General features: G+C 41.9%; 1 protein-coding gene across 1 annotated transcript in view; it reads left to right on the forward strand.

The window, feature by feature from the left end:
• DCX (doublecortin) overlaps nucleotides 1-17501 on the forward strand; it is a 149985-nt gene that overhangs the window by 85352 nt on the left and 47132 nt on the right. The window contains exons 5-6 of the mRNA XM_081564034.1: nucleotides 1699-1836; nucleotides 16608-16702. Of these exons, the coding sequence (XP_081420160.1) occupies nucleotides 1699-1836; nucleotides 16608-16702 (233 nt within the window). The remainder of the gene's footprint in view (nucleotides 1-1698; nucleotides 1837-16607; nucleotides 16703-17501) is intronic.

The raw sequence follows: 17501 nt of genomic DNA on the forward strand, positions 1-17501 counted from the left end.
GGAACATTTGGAGTCAGAAGTTAGTTATTGTATGCGTATACATTTTTTTCTAGTCAACATCCTCCAGCTATTTGGCCTGTGTTGGTGGTTCCATTTTAGAACTATTTTCCACTGTGTTCCTAGTGTCAAACATTTTCCCTCTTCCCACCTCCTGGCTTACTGCCCCATTCCCTGTGCTTTGTGACTCAAGATTCCAGAAGATTGTGAATCTCAGGAAGGAGGTGAACATCTGCCCATCTCCCTTTACTTGAGTCCAAGCTCCGTGAGTAAGTTCTTGGTGACTTAGCTCACCCGGTCACAGAGTTAGGGGATGATCCTGGTGGAAAGACACATTCAAAACATTATTTCCCAATAATGAGGAGAAAAGTATGGGAAAAATATCAAGTTCACTAATATAGACTTTACAAACAACTCAAGTGACAAGGACCCTGAAAGAGGTGGCTGTGTTCCCTTTGAGAAGAGGCAGATGACCATGAAATAGGTAAACAAATCCCAGACTGTCCAGTTTCTTGTATCTTGTATATCTCTAGCTCTGGACAGTGATCACTAAAGTTTGTCAGTCAAAACAAGAAGTAAAACAAACAAAAATGAGCTTTCAGCTTAATTCAGTTTCCCCCAAAGCTTAATATACCAGAAAAGATCTCCTAGTCTTTCAGAGAACCAATATTTTTGGTGTATCTTTAAGTAGGAGGTGATGAGGTGGTGTCCAATGAAGAGACAACCCAGTGCCTAGCTGTTTGGTTCCACTTTGAGCATGATCACATGAGGTTGGAGAAAGATAGTGGAAAGAGCTCTAGACTGGGACTCAGGAAACTTGACTGTGCACCCTTATTTGCTGTTTTCTTCCTTTGTGGCCCTAAGCAAGAGGTTTAAGCTCTTTGCATTCCCATCAGCAAAATGATTATAATAATCCTCCTAACATATTAGCACCATCAGTGTCCCAAATTACCATGGTAGGGGTGCTGAGTGACCTGCATAGAAAGGGTACTCCAAACATTTCAGACTGGGCTTGGGCAAGTAGCAGAAACATTCAGCAGACTCTCCTACACACCCAAGGCCTTTCTCTCTGTAAGTCACGAGTGGCATAGTCTCTGCTGGTCCATTTATTCATTGAACCAGCAGAGCGGATTATGATGAGATACACTGACAATCAAAAAGAACTCTATAAATGCAAGGTGGTGGTGGTGGTAGTATTGCTTACTTATAAAATGACATGGCGTCCTTAATATGCCTATTGCAATAAATGACATGTGATGAATAATAAATAGTGGCTCCCACCCCCTCCTTTAAATTGTTCATGAATATTTCATTTGTATGGCTGCAACCCCTGAGCTGTCAATCTCTTCTCCAAGGAAATCAATTATGTCAACTGGTGCTGTTCTGAGCCATGACTAAGTTGTCCAAAAATGATTGACTATTGACTATTTAATTACCTGCTCGGACTGCTTTTCAACTCCTTCCCTTGTTTCCATGATCCAGAAATTGAAACATCTGGCTTAGCCCAGGTGACTTTTGAAAGTTTCTCCCTTGCCTCTCTCTCCAGAGCCATCGTTCCTTCAAACAATGAGGACCACCTTGTAGTCCTGAGACATGAGGTGCTTTGGCATGAGGTGCTTATTCCAGTTTCCAGAAGTTGGTAACACACTGAGTCTTGGTTCTCCCCAGCTCTACTAAGCCATCTGTGTCCTTTTCCACCAGAATGCCGAGTCATGAAGGGAAACCCATCAGCCACAGCTGGCCCCAAGGCATCCCCAACACCTCAGAAGAGTTCAGCCAAGAGCCCTGGCCCCATGCGCCGGAGCAAGTCTCCAGCTGACTCAGGTAACGACCAAGACGGTGAGTGCTCTTCTCCTAACTGTGCACGCTGACTTCATTTATGGAGACCAGTACCCTCTGCATGCAGAGGAATGAGTTCCTCATGAACACCACTGTGTCTCCTTGAGACCAATTCTATCCATTCAGAGACTAACCAGTTCAATTTGTTTGGCATCATGGAGATACAGCTACAATCCTGGTTCTACTCAAATGGGTACAGACCAGAAATCTGGCCCACTTGCCATGCTTGCCGTAATGCTGTTTGTTATGGTTCTCTTCATTGCCATTATTCTCAACGTCATCCAGCAAACGCATCGTCAGTGATATAATCAAGTCAAACATAAATTTGGGATACAAAATCAGAATCAAAAACAAGAAGGTTAAAAAAAGAGCTACTTACCTCAAAGTGTCAACATGGTAGATGCCCTTGAGCTTTAAATGTAACTTTGAATTTTTTAGAAGTCAAAACGAAAAGGGAAACAAAATAAACTGCATCATTCTCACAGGAGTAAAGGACATATAGGTCAGGTTCCCAAAGGAAATAAAGAGATTTGATATATAGGATTTTATTTAGTGGATAGTGCATGATGTAAAAAATGTGATCTAGGGGTCTAGGGATCACTGCTGACGCATGAACTATTTATCAGTCTGTGAAGAGACTGGAGCTGGTGCCAAATGTAAATCATGCCACTGAGCAAACCATTTACTTCAGCCAGCTCTTTTTTCATAGCATGATTTTACTGATAAAGGCAGCAGTGTGTTGGTTTACATTCTGGTGCAAGGCCTTGCACCCACATTTTAAGTGGCACTGATCTAAAAAGCAAAAGGGCCACAGAAGTCCAAGTTTAGAAGCTCAGTAGACTCATGCACTGACAATTTGAATTCTTCATGGTTAAGAAATTCTATGATCCAGAAGACTTTCACATTTATCCTCCCAAGGCTCAGGGTTCACAATGAGAATTCTTCTAGCTGGAGAGCCTTGGGGCAGAGAGCAAAAGCATTCCTTATCACATCTTCACTTTGAGGCAGCTTGAGCAACCTATTGGCTTTGAAATATTCATGGCCTAGAAAAACAGCTGGTCCTGCTGGCCTCATCCTACCATGCCTATCACTGGGCATCTCTTTATTCTCAGGAAGAAGGAGCCCAACTGTGAAGAGGCAACTCAGGCTTTTCATACCTTCATGTCTTTGCATACCCTGTTCTTCTGCATCTGGAATGCCATCCCTCAAACTCACCACTCTTCTTTGCTTGAAAACTATTAATCCTTCAATACCTCAAGTAGAAATAGTTGTTCCATTTTCCACAATATCATAGCATGTTGTTCATATCTCTGGGGTAATATTCACCACAACTGTGTTGTAAAGTATGTATTTGCTTGTATGTATTTACTTCCTCAGCTAAATCCTGGGTCCCTCAAGGGCAAGGTGTCATGTTCATTTTTGTATTCTTAGTGCTGAGCACAGGACCTTTGTCCTAGTAAATGTTAATAGTGCTTGTGCATGAATAGATGCACAAGAGCACTGCACGGTACTAGAAACCCAGTAGACATGTGGGTAATACTTGCTGAAGAATTTTTTTTAAATGCAGCTGTTTGGTGATATTTTGGCTAAATATAAGAAAAGCACATGAAATTATGTAAGCAAATTCATGTTGCACAAACTACAAAGACCTAGATTTTAACACTTGGATTGAGAATGAAATTGTTTATACAGGTTCCAAGCAGGGCCTTGCAAAAAAAAATGGACTTGAAAACTTGATCAAGATTCATGAAGTCTGGGGACTTCCCTGGTGGTCCCGTGGTTAAGACTCTGCCCTTCCATTGCAGGGGGCACTGGTTCAATCCCAGGTCGGGAAACAAAGATCCCACATGCTGTGCAGTATAGCCAAATAAATACATAAATCAAAAGATTCATAAAATCTGGCAATAATTGCTTAGCTAATCACTTTTTCAGAGTATCGGTGGCTATTTCTGGGATTTCTAACCTGTATTACTTATCTCTTGCTATAAAACAAATCACCCTAAAACACACTACTTAAAAACAACAAACATTTATTATCTCACATTTTCTATGAGTCAGGAATTCCTGGGGTGGTTTAGCTGGGTGGTTCAGGATCTTTCACGTATTTGTCATGTGGTTGAGGTCAAGGTGTCAGTAGGGGATGCAGTCATCTGAAGGCACAACTAGGATGGTAGAATTAACTTCCAAGATGACCATTGGCAGGATCTTCTTCCAGACAGTGATTCAAGAGAATGAAGAAGAAATAAGATGTAGTGCCTTTTATGATCTGCTCTCCAAAGCCATGCACTGTCACTTCTGTTTTAGCCTCTTTATTGGAAGCAGTCACTAAGACCAGCCCACATTCAAGGAAGGGGTTGCAGCCTCCATTTCTTGAAGGGAAGGATATCTGAGAATTTGTGGGCCTGTTCTTAAGCCATCATATAATCCATTAGTTAGAAAGGCTGGGGTGGCAAAAGTTTGAAGTAAGTAGATTCTCTTTGCAGACTGTATCCAGTTGGGTTACCTAGCACACATGAATACAACCACCTGTAATTAAACACAGTTTACACATAGGTCAAATAATTGATCTCCAACATGCTACCTGCAGAATTTCCCTTCTAAAATATATGCACCTCACTGAGTCTAATGTGTTGGAGACAGAGAAGGAATGCATTTATGACTCTATGAACATGTATTAAATTGAGTTTTAATAGATCCCAACCTAGGCTTAGGCAGGTAAGACCTATTCTTAGGTCTTGAACTCTTGAGTTTTTTCAGAACTCCCTTGCTAAAGAGAAGGAATGAGGATGCACTCACACATACAAGATAAACAAAGTAATCAATTTGAGGTAGGAAAATGGGACCTTACTTGGCATCAGAATTACTAACAGCCCCATGTTTCTTACCAGTAAAAAAAAAAAAAAAAAAAAAAGATGGGCAATGTATTCAGTAAAGACCATACTGCAAAAAGAAAAAAAAAAATCTAAAGTGATATCTTCAGTAGAGAGAATTTAAATCTTCACTTCAGATAGTTCATGAACATAAGTGAAGTCAAACTCTAGTCTAGCCAGCCTTCATGTTCTGGCAATTTTCAGAACATTTGCACTCATCTTAGATGATGTGTATAGAGCCTCCACATGATTTCAGCCCCAAAAGGTATAAGGGAGTTTAGGGTCAAGACTAGGACATCCACTCAGTGAACATTCCACAGGGATAAAGCCAATCTCAGGCAAACCAGTACTTTAGGTACTAAGTTTTGAGTTGACATACCCATTTTCCCTTTTCCACCTCCTCCTCACTCAGGACTATTCCAAGCTGGGAGGTGTAGGGGGATAGGATATGGAAGAGGAAAGAGAGACATCCCTCTAGGAAAACCCAACTCTACCACTTCCCAGCTTTGTGACTTGGGACAAGTTTCTTACCTTCTCTAAGACTTAGTTCCCATTTTGGATAAGACAGAACTTGCATGTCTAGACAAAAGTCGTTTTCCATGGTTATCGGTTATTTCCAGAGTTGTAAAACAGATTCGACAGAATTAGATAATAAGAAGGATGAGCTATAGGCAATGCACAGTTTTTCATAAAGCATCAAGGTTTTCTGAGCTGTCAGCAAGAAACATATACAGAGTAATTTAGTGGCTCAGATGTAAAGAAGCTGCCTGCAATGCAGGAGGCCCGGGTTCGATCCCTGGGTCAGGAAGGTCCCCTGGAGAAGGGAATGGCTACCCACTCCAGTATTCTTGCTTAGAGAATTCCATGGACAGAGGAGCCTGGCAGGCTACAGTTCATGGGGTTGCAAAGAGGTGGTCACAACTGAGCAACTAACACTTACTTAATTAAAGAATAATGGCATTGGGTGGGGCTGAAATTCTTTGTTCTTTTTTAGGACTTGGTAATACTGCCCTGTTTCTGTTCTCTGTCAGTCTGTCTTGGATCTGAGACTTGTGGATGGATCCACATTTCTTCATTTAGCCTGAGTAACTAAAGGTTGTGGAAGGTGGAAGATACACCATTTCCAGGGAATTTTAACTACCTTCCTTTGATGGCAAATGAAAGCCAAAAATGTTCCTCTTTAGTTGGGATTCAAACCAAATGAAACATTGGCTCATTTCAGGTTCAGTTAAAGGAATGTTTTGATGTTCTAGTTCATTAGAAAATATGTAGGTTTGATTTTGGTTTGAACAAGTTTTCTAGCTTTTCAAACATATACATATATATATATATAGTCCAATTCATGATTCAGTTAATATGCGGGTTCAGTTTGAATTGAGGTTTAGTAAATTGATGCTATTTGGTCTGTAATTTGCATCATAATATGATTCTTTGTTCCTTAGTGTTTAAGTTGTCTCTTTCCTCTTCTGCCCATGAATAAATCAAAATCTTTCTACTTTATTCCCCTCGAGTTCAGTCCCCACTCCTGCCTGCCGGTATTGATGGCAGTATTGCCCCAAATGGTATGTCTGTTGCTAAGCCTAAACTTGAGTTAAGGAAAAATTTGATTGTCTATATAATATAGCTATAAGGAGCTCTCATTCTTGCTGGGCAGAGCTGATGGACTCTGAGAATAAGAGTCCCATTAGCCAAGTTTGTCTTCAAAGTAGAGCAAGGGACTGTGTGGAAAGCAGGTGAAACCTGAGTCCAGAAAACTCCTGTGGAATCAGTGAGGGAAGTTTATGCAGTGCTCCATTTTGATTAACCCAGGACTTGCCATTTGATAGGCAAAGGTAAGCCTGGCTTCAGAACTAAAGGAAGATGTTTCTGCGCATCTCTCTATATTTTTATTTCAGCCTTTAATGTGTTAATTTCTCTCTTTATGCAACTACCTCCCAATTGGATTGGATTGAATTGAATTAAAAGGACAAATTCAGCCAGATGCTGGGAAGGAATCTTTTCTTTTTCTTTCTTTTTTGAGGAGCCTCCAACGAAGCTAATTACCCACTCTGGTAGGCTGGCAGAGAGGATTGTAATGTGATAATTAGTTTGCTATTCTTCAACAGTAAGTCATTGTTTGAGCAACCCAATGTTCCCCACCCTTCGTCCCCTAACCTATGAGCACCTATTCCTGAAAGTCAAATCTTCCCTGTTCCCAAATTCGCGAGAATGAATGTCTTCTCTACCAAAATATACATCTTTTAAAAGGCAGGTCAAGGACCACAAAACAGCCAGGTTAGAGGAAGGATGTCCATGGGAGTATTGTATCCAGGAGTCCTTCTCTTCTGAACTCAACAGGCTTCTTTGGGTTGCCTAAGATGGAGGAAACTGAATGCTCTAACTGTCCTGAATGTGACTGTCTGGATGTACCAACTCAGTCCAATAAAGATAAAATGCAAGCCACAGATGCAAGCTTTGTATGTAATTTAAAATTTTCTAATAGCCACAGTTAAGATCAAAGGAACAGGTGAAATTAGTTTTGATAACTTATTTAATACATCCAAAATCTTATCATTTTGTCACGTAACCAATGTAACAGATTATTGAGATATTTTACATTCATTGAAATGGGATTGTATTTTATACTTAAAGTACACCTCAGTTGACTAGCCACACTTCAAGTGCTCACTTGCCACATGTGACTGTGTGTGGGCTCAGTTGCCCAGTCGTGTTCGACTCTTTGCAACCCCATGGACTGTAACCTGCCCCACCAGGCTCCTCTGTCCATGGAATTTTCCAGGCAAGGATACTGGAGTGGGTTGCCATTTCCTTCTCCAGTAGGTCTTCAACACACAATATCCTTCTTCTGTATCTGAGAGAAGTTCAAGATAATGATCTTTTACATGACGTAAATGCTCTGCACTTTGCAAAATATTTCCAAATCCATCATCTCAGTTGTCACTCATAATAGCACCATAAATTAAGTTGGGAAAAGAAAATTACCCAGTTGTTTTTTTTTTTTTTTAGATTGGAAAACTAAGATATAAAGAGGTTCAGTAAATCTTGCAGTCTTCCCAATATCTATTTACTACTCAAGAATGAGAGCTCAGCTCTCCTGACTCCCATGCAAACAATCCTTGCATTGTCCTTGAGGCAGGGTGTAGAAGCTCCAGAGTGGTGAATAAACAGTCTCTCTTGGATGGTCCTTGCTTCTCTGCTCCTTCCACCTTCCTCAGCTTTCAGAAAAGGGCTGTAGGGAGGCGGGAGTGGGGGTGGTATGTGTGACATTCTCTTTGTGCAGCATAGAACACAGCCATAAGTTAAGCACCTTTGTTTCCAGTGCCCATCATAGACCCTCCATCAGCTCCCCTCCTGTCCATCCAAGAGGAAGTGGTGCCCTTTGTCTGTGCCCTTGGTGAAGCCATAGGAAGAGAAAAACTTCCCTTACCTCCTACCCCATTCTGGTTCTTTCTAACACCACGGCTTATGTCTAGTTGAAGTGGAAGAACTGTCCTATATCTAAGGCAACTTTTCCATTGCTTAGGAAATGGTTGGAGAAGCAGTATAATGGGGACCCAAAGCACACCATAGGCCATGGAATGCAGTGGTGTTGACCCATATCCCTACAGTAGGAGTCCTAGCAACCTGTTGCACACTGGGATTTGTGTTTAAATACAAGTGATTCTCCAAATTTTTGGTGGAGTACAAAATTTTTTATTTACAAATACTTACATAGTTATGTGCCAAGCAACCATTCTAATCACTTTACATGTATTAACTAATTTAATTCCTATAACAACCTTATGAGGTAGGTGCTATTGTCCCCATTTTGCACATGAAGAAACTAGGGCATATGGAAGTGGACTGACCTACCCAGGACCACACAGCTAGTAAGAAGTAGAGCTGGGGTTTGAACCCAGGCAATCTGGCCCCACACTCTACAATTTAACCATTGAACTGTGGTGCTGAAAATGAGACTTTATGATAATGATTTGTTTAGATGCCGAGCACATGAGAGACACAGGCAATAAGGGCTGTTGGAAGTATTGGAGTTTGTGGGAAAGTGAGTTTACTGTGGGCTAGGGTGTTAAGGCTTCCTGAAAGAACTGGGGCTTGAAGGAAGATTTCGATTGATAAAGAAGGGATATTTCTGGCAGCAGAGAAAGCATGAACAAAAGAGCAGAGGTGGTAATGAGTATAGCATGTTGAGGTACAGACAGGCTGCCGTTAAATCTACATCTCCAGCCCCCAACTTCCTTCTGGATATCAGTGCCATGAATGCTGACCAGACAATTCTGCCTCCCTGTGCCAAATGCAATGTGTCTACAAATCAAAAATATTTCCCTTCCCCAACTCCCTGACAGTAGAATCAATTCTATTCCCTAGGCCCAGCACCTTGGCATTATCTTTGACTCTTCCCACTCTTCAATCCTTCACGTCTACCATATCCTGTGTCTGTTGTTGTTGTTGAACCTTTAAAACATCTTCACCTTTCTCACAAAAAATTCCTTCCTTTCTCTTATCACCTGATGCCTGAATTGCTCAACATACTCTTACATAGTATCTCTGCTTCAAATCTCTATCCAGTTAGGCATTTGCTGTGGTGCCACCACATTTTTCATCCTAAAACATGGTCACTATATAACTTACCTGCTCCGATGCCTTCACTGGTTTCCCATGGAGTTCATTGACCACCCCACCCCCATGGTACTGCTGAGAGAGTCGAGAACCAAGGGCTCTGCTTTGGGGAGCACGGCCATAACATGCAAAAATAAAAAATAATGGGCTTCACTCGGGAAAACTTCAGTCTTCTAATGTCTGACCTACTAGCCAAAGAATTAGCCGTCAGCCTCCATAAGTTGATGAATCACCCACCGTGGAAGGGAATTTCCTAACTCAGTGCTTCCATTCCTTCCATTTCTAGTAGTGGCAGTAGTGATAACAATGGAAGATGTCATTATTGAGCCCTCTCTATCTGCTAAGGCATTTGGCTAAGCGTTTTATATGTAGTCTGTCATGCACTGCTCAAAACAACAAGAATTGGCATCTGCATTATTTTTATTCAAATGTTACAGATGAGGAAACAGACTCACAGAGGGTAGGTTCCACCTGAGGTCACACATCTAAGAAATGGCTAAGCCAGGGTTTAAAACCCTGACTGATTCCAAAGCATATGTTCTTTCCACAGATTAAGGGCAGTGTAGTTTTTTTCTAGTTCCTGCCCCATAAAACTGGGAGTGAGTGTTGACAACAGGCTTGCTCCACCAGAAACATGTTCTCAGCAAAACCACCTTCAACTGGAAATAAATATTGTCAGCATTATCAAGTCTGAGGAAACAATCCTGGCACATCTATCAGTCTTCTTACAGTTGTCCTCTTCTTGAAGGAAACTGATTTGTGTCAAAATAGTGCAGAAATGGGTACACATTTTTTTTTTTTTGCTATAGGGAAGACTCTTACTTCTCTCCTTTGTTTAAAAGATTCACCACTGCATGCTGTCCAAGACTCTGTAGGGAATCAATTTAAAATTCAAATTCCAACTTCTGAAGTTACAGTGTCTTACGACCTATGATTGAATTTGGCCTGAGAACCAGGTTTGTGATCAAATCAGTGAAAAACTGTTCTTGGGCCCTTAGTTTTTGCTTCCCTATTAGACGAGTCTGGGGAGAGGGACAAAAGCTTTCCCACTGAGCAGAAATAATTAGCCAAACCAATCCACACACCCCGCCCAAGGGCTCTTTGGAATGAATGTATGAAAACCACAGGCTCAGTCTCTTGGCCTTGTTCTGAAGTAAGTTGAAACCACCTTGGTTCTACTTGGATGGCCTTCCAGAAAACCTCCCTGTATAAGTAGGAAGAAACCAGGGTGTCTTTGGACTGGAATGAAGGAACATTAGAGCATCTCAATATGAGAAAAGAATGAGGAAGTGACTGAATTGTATATTGAGATCTCCCTCTCCAAGGCATTAGGAAATTAGAAACGACAAGACAGAGAACCAATCACTAAAAAGTCATGGTGGTATGTGATATGCTAACTTTGAGGGAATTTTGAAATGAATCTGTAAGCAAATCCTGAAGTCCACCATCCTTTGAGAAGAAGCAGTTTATACCCTTTAAGCAAGTCCTAAACTCTCTGAGGCTCTTCTTGTGATTAAAAGGAGACCATTAATTCCTGGCTGCCCTCTCTTGGGGTTATCAGGAGAATCATGTGAATTCATATAGTGCAAAATGCTTTCAAAACAATTGTGGAAATACATCTGCAATTTTAAAGGTGGCTCTGAAATTATTGTCATGGCTTTTTTTGTAGACTGGGTTATTTCTTTTCAGTGAGCAGTATTTCAAAATAGACCTCAAACTCAAACCAGCAGACTTGATTTTGAGTTGAGCTCAAATGTGGAGATTCAAATGGGAGGGAAAAGCCAGAGCTAAGTGAGAATGAATATTAAATCAGTTTGCTCTCCAAAGGCTGGGTGAAAAGCACATGTCAAACTGACCGTTTTCTTCCTGTACCATGCAAACTTGAACCCAGAAAGTAAATGACTTGTTTAACTCGTTGCCCAGACAAATCTTTAATTGCTGTACCTGGGGCTACTTACACCCACCTTTCACACGATTGCATCTTGATTTCCAGGAATCAGTCCAGCCTCCAGACAAGAGAATTCGGAGTCTAAGAGCTTAGCATCAACTTGCCAGGCTGGTGACCATACTCTGCCCTTGGCTACCCATGCCGGAAACTGAAATTTCTCCTTGTTCTTTGGGAACTGACTCCCTCTACCTTGTTCTTGACTCCTGGGAGCTCCTATTCCCCTACACATTTAGGTCCCTGTAAATCTAGTTAATTCAAGTTAGTTACTTTACCTACCATCTTCTGTTTGGGCTTGTCTTGTTCCATTCTGAGGGAGCCAAGGATTTAAAGACAAGCACTGGGAAATGGGCAGGCATGAGCCTTCAGAGAAGCTAGTAAGCCAAGAGTGTGCCAAGCCAAGCTTGGCAATTATGCTGCATAGCTGAGGGAAGTGGCAGACAGGGCGCAGATACCATCTTCTCAGAGGATTCTGTGGCATGAGGGTAGTTACATGCCTGGCTGGCCGCTCTCTCTGCTATTGTTTCATGACATTGTCTATGAATATTGGCAGGGTGAATGAAAGATAGCTCTTGCTAATCACTTTCCAATCTAAACTAGATCGAGTAGGATAAAAAGCCTAGAAGATGGGCATAAGCTCTGGTGTCTGCTTCTACGTGCTCCTATTTCTTTCTTTTTTCCTCTGCCACAACTCTTCTCCCTCCTTCCTACCCCATGTCAGAAAGTTGTCATAGGAAGGAGCCCCAGGAGCAAAGTGTGAAAAAGGAAGAGCAACATAGCAAAAACTGAAAACAAACTGAAATATACATAGGCTTTGGAATCAGAAAGACATGTGTTCAAATCCTGGACACAGGATTTGCTGTCTCTAAATGGAACAAACCTCTGTTTCCCCATCAGAAATTAGAATATGACTAGATGAGGTTGTGTGTGTGTGAGAGAGAGAGAGACAGAGAGAAAGAGAGCAAGAGACTAAAAAGAGAGAAAAGAGTTCCTGGCTTATCACAGACGCACAATAAGCATTATTATACTGGTTTTTATTGATAAGATTGTTAAAGCAGCCTAGGAGATTGAAAAGTTCCTGATGTGCCTTGTTGTAGAGGAGTAAAAATGAACTGTACAATGAGAAGGAAGGGATGAAAGGATTTGGAATATGAGTAAATAAAAGATGACAACAGTGAGGCTGTGGTTATGAGAAGGGAAATGAGAGAGACCAGTAAAAGATGGTGAAGACTCCCCCAGTACATTCTCAAATTGCAGCTGAGAAATGGAACCTCAGAGACGGGAGCTAAAGATGTCTGAGCAGAATAAAGGAAAAATGAGGATTATCAAACTGGTGTTCTTTCCAGTCACTCTCAAAATGATGTGTGACAGCCTTCCATGTGGATTTGCCAATCCAAGACTATGCACAGTTCATCAGACCCTATTTTCATCTTTTCCTGCTACTTCTTTTACTTGACATTTATATGAATTGGCTTCATAATTCAAGTCAAATGGCACCCTTCCAGATTTTTTTTCCCACAGAACCCATAGAAGAAATGCATATAAGAATATGTTTTACGTCCTCTGTAAACGTAGGAGCTCCTTCAGCTTGTAGGGAATTGACCTTTGCCTGAGTTGTGTGCTGTGTGTTCTCAGTCATGTCTGACTCTTTGTGACCCCATGGACTGTAGCCTGCCAGGCTCCTCTGTCCATGGAATTTTCCAGGCAAGAATACTGGAGCAGGTTGCCATTTCCTACTCCAGGGGGACCTTTGCCTGTACGTGTTTATATTTTCTCATTGCTCTGTGTCCATCTTTGGGTTTGATTCCATCAGGAAAGTCTGGGAAAGCGTCTGCCTTTTTTTCCCCCAACAATTAAATTGTTAATTGTGGTTAAATGGTTTAAAACTGGTTTTCAAAATGCTTATTGAATGTTGATGACAAAATTAAATCCTTTATTTGCAGGCAGCTTAAGATTGATCTGGGGATTGATTGATTGGGAGAGTGGCAGTGGAACATATATAAACATACACAGACATACAGAGAATAGAGAGAGAGAGGTATAGATGGAACTTTAGTGCTCTAAAATTTTGGGGTGAGAGAGTTACAGAGAATGTTTAGAAAAGAACTTGAAAATGGAAATTGAAAAGAAAAAAAAAACAAAAAACACTTGTGTGTGCAGCTCTATGGCCAATAAGTGGGAATTGATTCCCATACAGACATGCTATGGTTAATAATTTCCCACATTTTGGCAAGACCAGTGGGCTCATTCTCAGGTAAGAAGCTAGATAAGAGGGTAGGTGAAAAAGACAGTGTTCACACTGGAAGTATAGTAGCCATCCTCTTGTAGCATGGCTGACGAACACTGGGAAACTAGAATCTATTGTTGCCCGGGGACACAGCAACCGTGTGGAACAAAATGGCAGAACTTATCTGGGGATGCCTACATCTTTGAGACTTCCTGGCTGAGGTCAGGGCTCTTTTGGAAGACTTACATTATGTCAGTTCACATTCACGACCAAGATTTCTCTGCATCTTGAATTCTAGGGGACCAGGTCTTGCTTGGAGACCCCAAGGCACTGCAGGTGGTGTAGTAACTCCTTCCTTTTCCTGCAGAGTAATTGACTCCTTTGCCACATTGTGTCTCCATAGACTCTTGCTTTTTCCAAAGTGTCTCTTTTATTCACCAGAAAGCCTGGTGCCCTGGCAAAGCCTACCTCCCCCAGTCTCTGTGCTGTTGGTACAGGTCATGTTCCTCTTTGGGTGGCTTGGGTCGTATGTGTACATAACACCCTAAGTTTGCCTGACCTCTAGGTCTCTTTTCTTCTCCCAGTCCATGCTTTACCTCTCCAGTGCTTTAATTTAAGCCATCACCACCTCTCACCTGGATGAATGCATTGTCTTTCAACCAATCTCTTTGCTTCTACCTTTACCCCACCCTAATCCAGTCCACCCACCACAACTGGAGTCATAGTTTTTAAATGTAACTTTGATGGTCTCAAACTTGTGATGTATCAAATGTATGATTTCTTTCACACATCAAACCAAAACTTAACTAAAGTCCTCACAAGAGGCCCCCAGGGTCTGGTCTTTATCCTCAACTCCAGTCTCATCTCTTAGAACTCACTGCTGGCATGTATTCTTGAGCCATTTGGAGCTGTTTGCACTTCTGTAAACGTACTGTATTCTTTCACACTGCCATTCCTTTTGCCCTTCCTGGTGAAATTCTGATCTTGACTACCCTTTCTACCCTCTCTGCCTAACTAGCTCCAATTCCTCTTCTCTTACTGGCTTTATTGAGATATAATTCACATAACAAACAATTCACTCAGTTAAAATGTACAATTCACTGGATGTTAATAGTTTAGTTATAGAGCTGTACAACAATCATCACTATTTAATGCCAGAACATCTTTTTCCACCCCTTGCCAAGAAACACTGTACCTGTTAGCAGACCCTCTCCATTCCAGCCTTCTTGCTTTCTGCTGGCCTGCCTCTGGCAACCATTGACCTATTGGACCTTCTGTCTCTATAGATTTGTCTATTCCAGAGTCATCTCTCCAGACTTTTTTCAGGTGTTACCTCCTCTTGTTTGCCTCCTTAGTTCCCTGATTTCCAAGCATCTCTGCAGGGCTCCAATAACACCACTTGTCTGGTTCTGTCATAGCACTTATTCTACAGTATTCTTACCTGCCTCCCCATTTGAAGTGACTTACTCATTTCTGAAACCTCAGTGTCTAATACTTGGCTTAGTTTAGAGAAAGTACTCTGGAACTACTGGCCAATTGAATGAATGACTCTCAGGAAGCCCTGACAGGGAGAAAGGCCTCTCAGTGAGTGGGTTAAAGACAAGTGAATACACAGGTAAAACCAGACGGTGGATGCCTAAGTGCCCATCTTTCAGCGCACTTGTGCTTGGATAAATTCAGCTACCACCACACTGATGACTCTTTCATCTCTATAGTTGATGTGAAGGTTCCAGAACCTAGGGAAACATTACCACAAGTGGTGCAGAGGAAGTATATCTTCAGGAAATATTCATGATACATCAGTTTAAGCTTTACCTGTGGGATCAACAGCAACACTCTCAGGCTATCTTCCTGCTCAACTTTTTCAATTTCTTATTCTCTCTCTGTCTCTCTTCCTCTCCACCCGCTCTCTTCTGTCTTCCCTTCCTCCTCTTTCTCTTCTCCTCCCCTCTCCCCCTAGTACCCTTGGGATATTTGCCTTTTTAAAAAAGCACATTTCAGAATATCTGAGGAACAATGTAGGTCCTTAGATTTTAAAATAAATTAACTTTAGCATGAGATGTCTGAACATGAATTCCCTTTGAAAGCTGTTTAATTGTTCCACTTCAAGGCACCGCATTTCTTTTTACATGATTGGATCTTTAAAAAATCTGGTCAGCAAGGGAATATAAGACAATTTGCAACAACAATGGAATATAGAGATGTTAAATACTAAATCCTCTCATTTTCAGCATTTTACTGACTAGAGACAAATGGGGATGCACCCTGACTCTGGCTATTAATACCATCATCCTTTTTCTGTCTGTAAGCCTTTCTCCTGATTTCAAACTTCCTCCTTCTTCTCTTTCCTAGCAACCTCTTGTCTCTCGTCTCCTTCACGCCTGATCTCTCTCTCTCTCTCTGATTCTCAACTCTCTCTGCCCATTTTGCTGTATGCACCTCTCTTTATGTTTCACACTGTTTCTCCTCCATTTTCTTTTCCATTCTGCTTCCTAATTAGCTCTCTCTCTCTCTCTCTCCTTTTTTCCTTCTGTTCTTTGCACCCAGAATGAGGTAGGGAACAGAGAGTGGGGGGAAAGATGAGCAGGAAAATAGAGAGGGGAAGAGATAGATAATAGGGCTGTCCTGCAACTACTACATCATCTGCCACCCAAGGGGACGTGCCCAAATCACCCACATGCCTTCCCCTTTAAGGTGAGGCATATAACCTCTTCATGCCTTGTTTTTATCTCATTTATAAAATTGAAACAGGGTAACATGTTCCCGGACTACCTCCCAGAGATGTTGCTAGGGTCAGACTTGGGAATGAATATGAAAAAGGTTTGAAAAGAACCAGACCTCTGTAATTGGAAGCACTTGGGAGGAGGTGAGGGGGGGAGAAGGGGGGTGGTGGATTACCGCCTTGCACCGCGAGGGGATCTAATTAACTGAGGATTGTAGTTCTTGCCTTTCTGAGGAATGTGTTTCTTTTCACCTTTGTTCTACTCATCAAATCACTTGGTCGTCTGTGTAGCTCGTTTGAATGTTCTTAGTGTCTTCAGAGGGGAAGGATAACGTGTTCCTTTGTATGCTGTTGATTTTTCTCCCTTCCTTTTCTCTTGCCTTGGGCTAGCAAACGGAACCTCCAGCAGCCAGCTCTCTACCCCCAAGTCTAAGCAGTCTCCCATCTCTACGCCCACCAGTCCTGGCAGCCTCCGGAAGCACAAGGTATTATGTCTCTTATACCTTACTAAACCCCCTTTCACTTGGACTTTTTCGTCCATTAGCTTGAAGCCCCAGGAATCCCAGCAGGGGCCAAGTTTCCAATCATTTGTATTTATTCTTCTGGTCCCCAGTTTAATTCTAATTATATTTAACCAAAAGGAAGAGGTATGAAGGACCCAAATACCCCCATTCTGAGCTAATCGTGTCACCAAATGATGGCCCAGGGGATGAACTGAGCTTTTGTCCCTCTGATTCAGAGGCACAGCAAACAGGGTTTTGAGGGCAACTTAAGTCCCTAGGTCCAGTAAAGGTCATAAAGAAAGTTAGTCCTGAGTTAACTCCCTTTAGATTTGTGGGACATTCAAATATGAACAGAACCTAATTTCACTGTGTATTCTTCATGACCAGGCCAATTCTGGTACAGTGTGGGAAGAGAGGGCATATATACATTGCACTGGCCCTAGGCATCCTTTACACCTCTAAGTTAGCCCCAATAAATATACCATTAAAATCATAGATGTTGTAGAAATTCTCTACCTCCACTTCCCAAACTGATTTCCACCTAGAAATCTCTTCTGTATCGAAAATCTACAGTGGCCATTGCCTTCTACCTCACCTCAGGCCACATGGATGTGGTTTCTGCTGTGATTGTTGTTGTTTAGTCCCTAAGTCACGTCCAACTCTTGTGCAACCCCATGGACCGTAGCCCATCAGGCTCCTCTGTCCATGGAATTCCCCAGGTAAAATGCTGGAGCAGGTTGCCATTCCCTTCTCCAGGGGATCTTCCCAACCCAGGGATCAA

This window comes from Giraffa tippelskirchi, chromosome X (assembly GCF_054371585.1).
Source record: "Giraffa tippelskirchi isolate mGirTip1 chromosome X, T2T-mGirTip1v1.2.pri, whole genome shotgun sequence".
Taxonomy (NCBI): domain Eukaryota; kingdom Metazoa; phylum Chordata; class Mammalia; order Artiodactyla; family Giraffidae; genus Giraffa; species Giraffa tippelskirchi.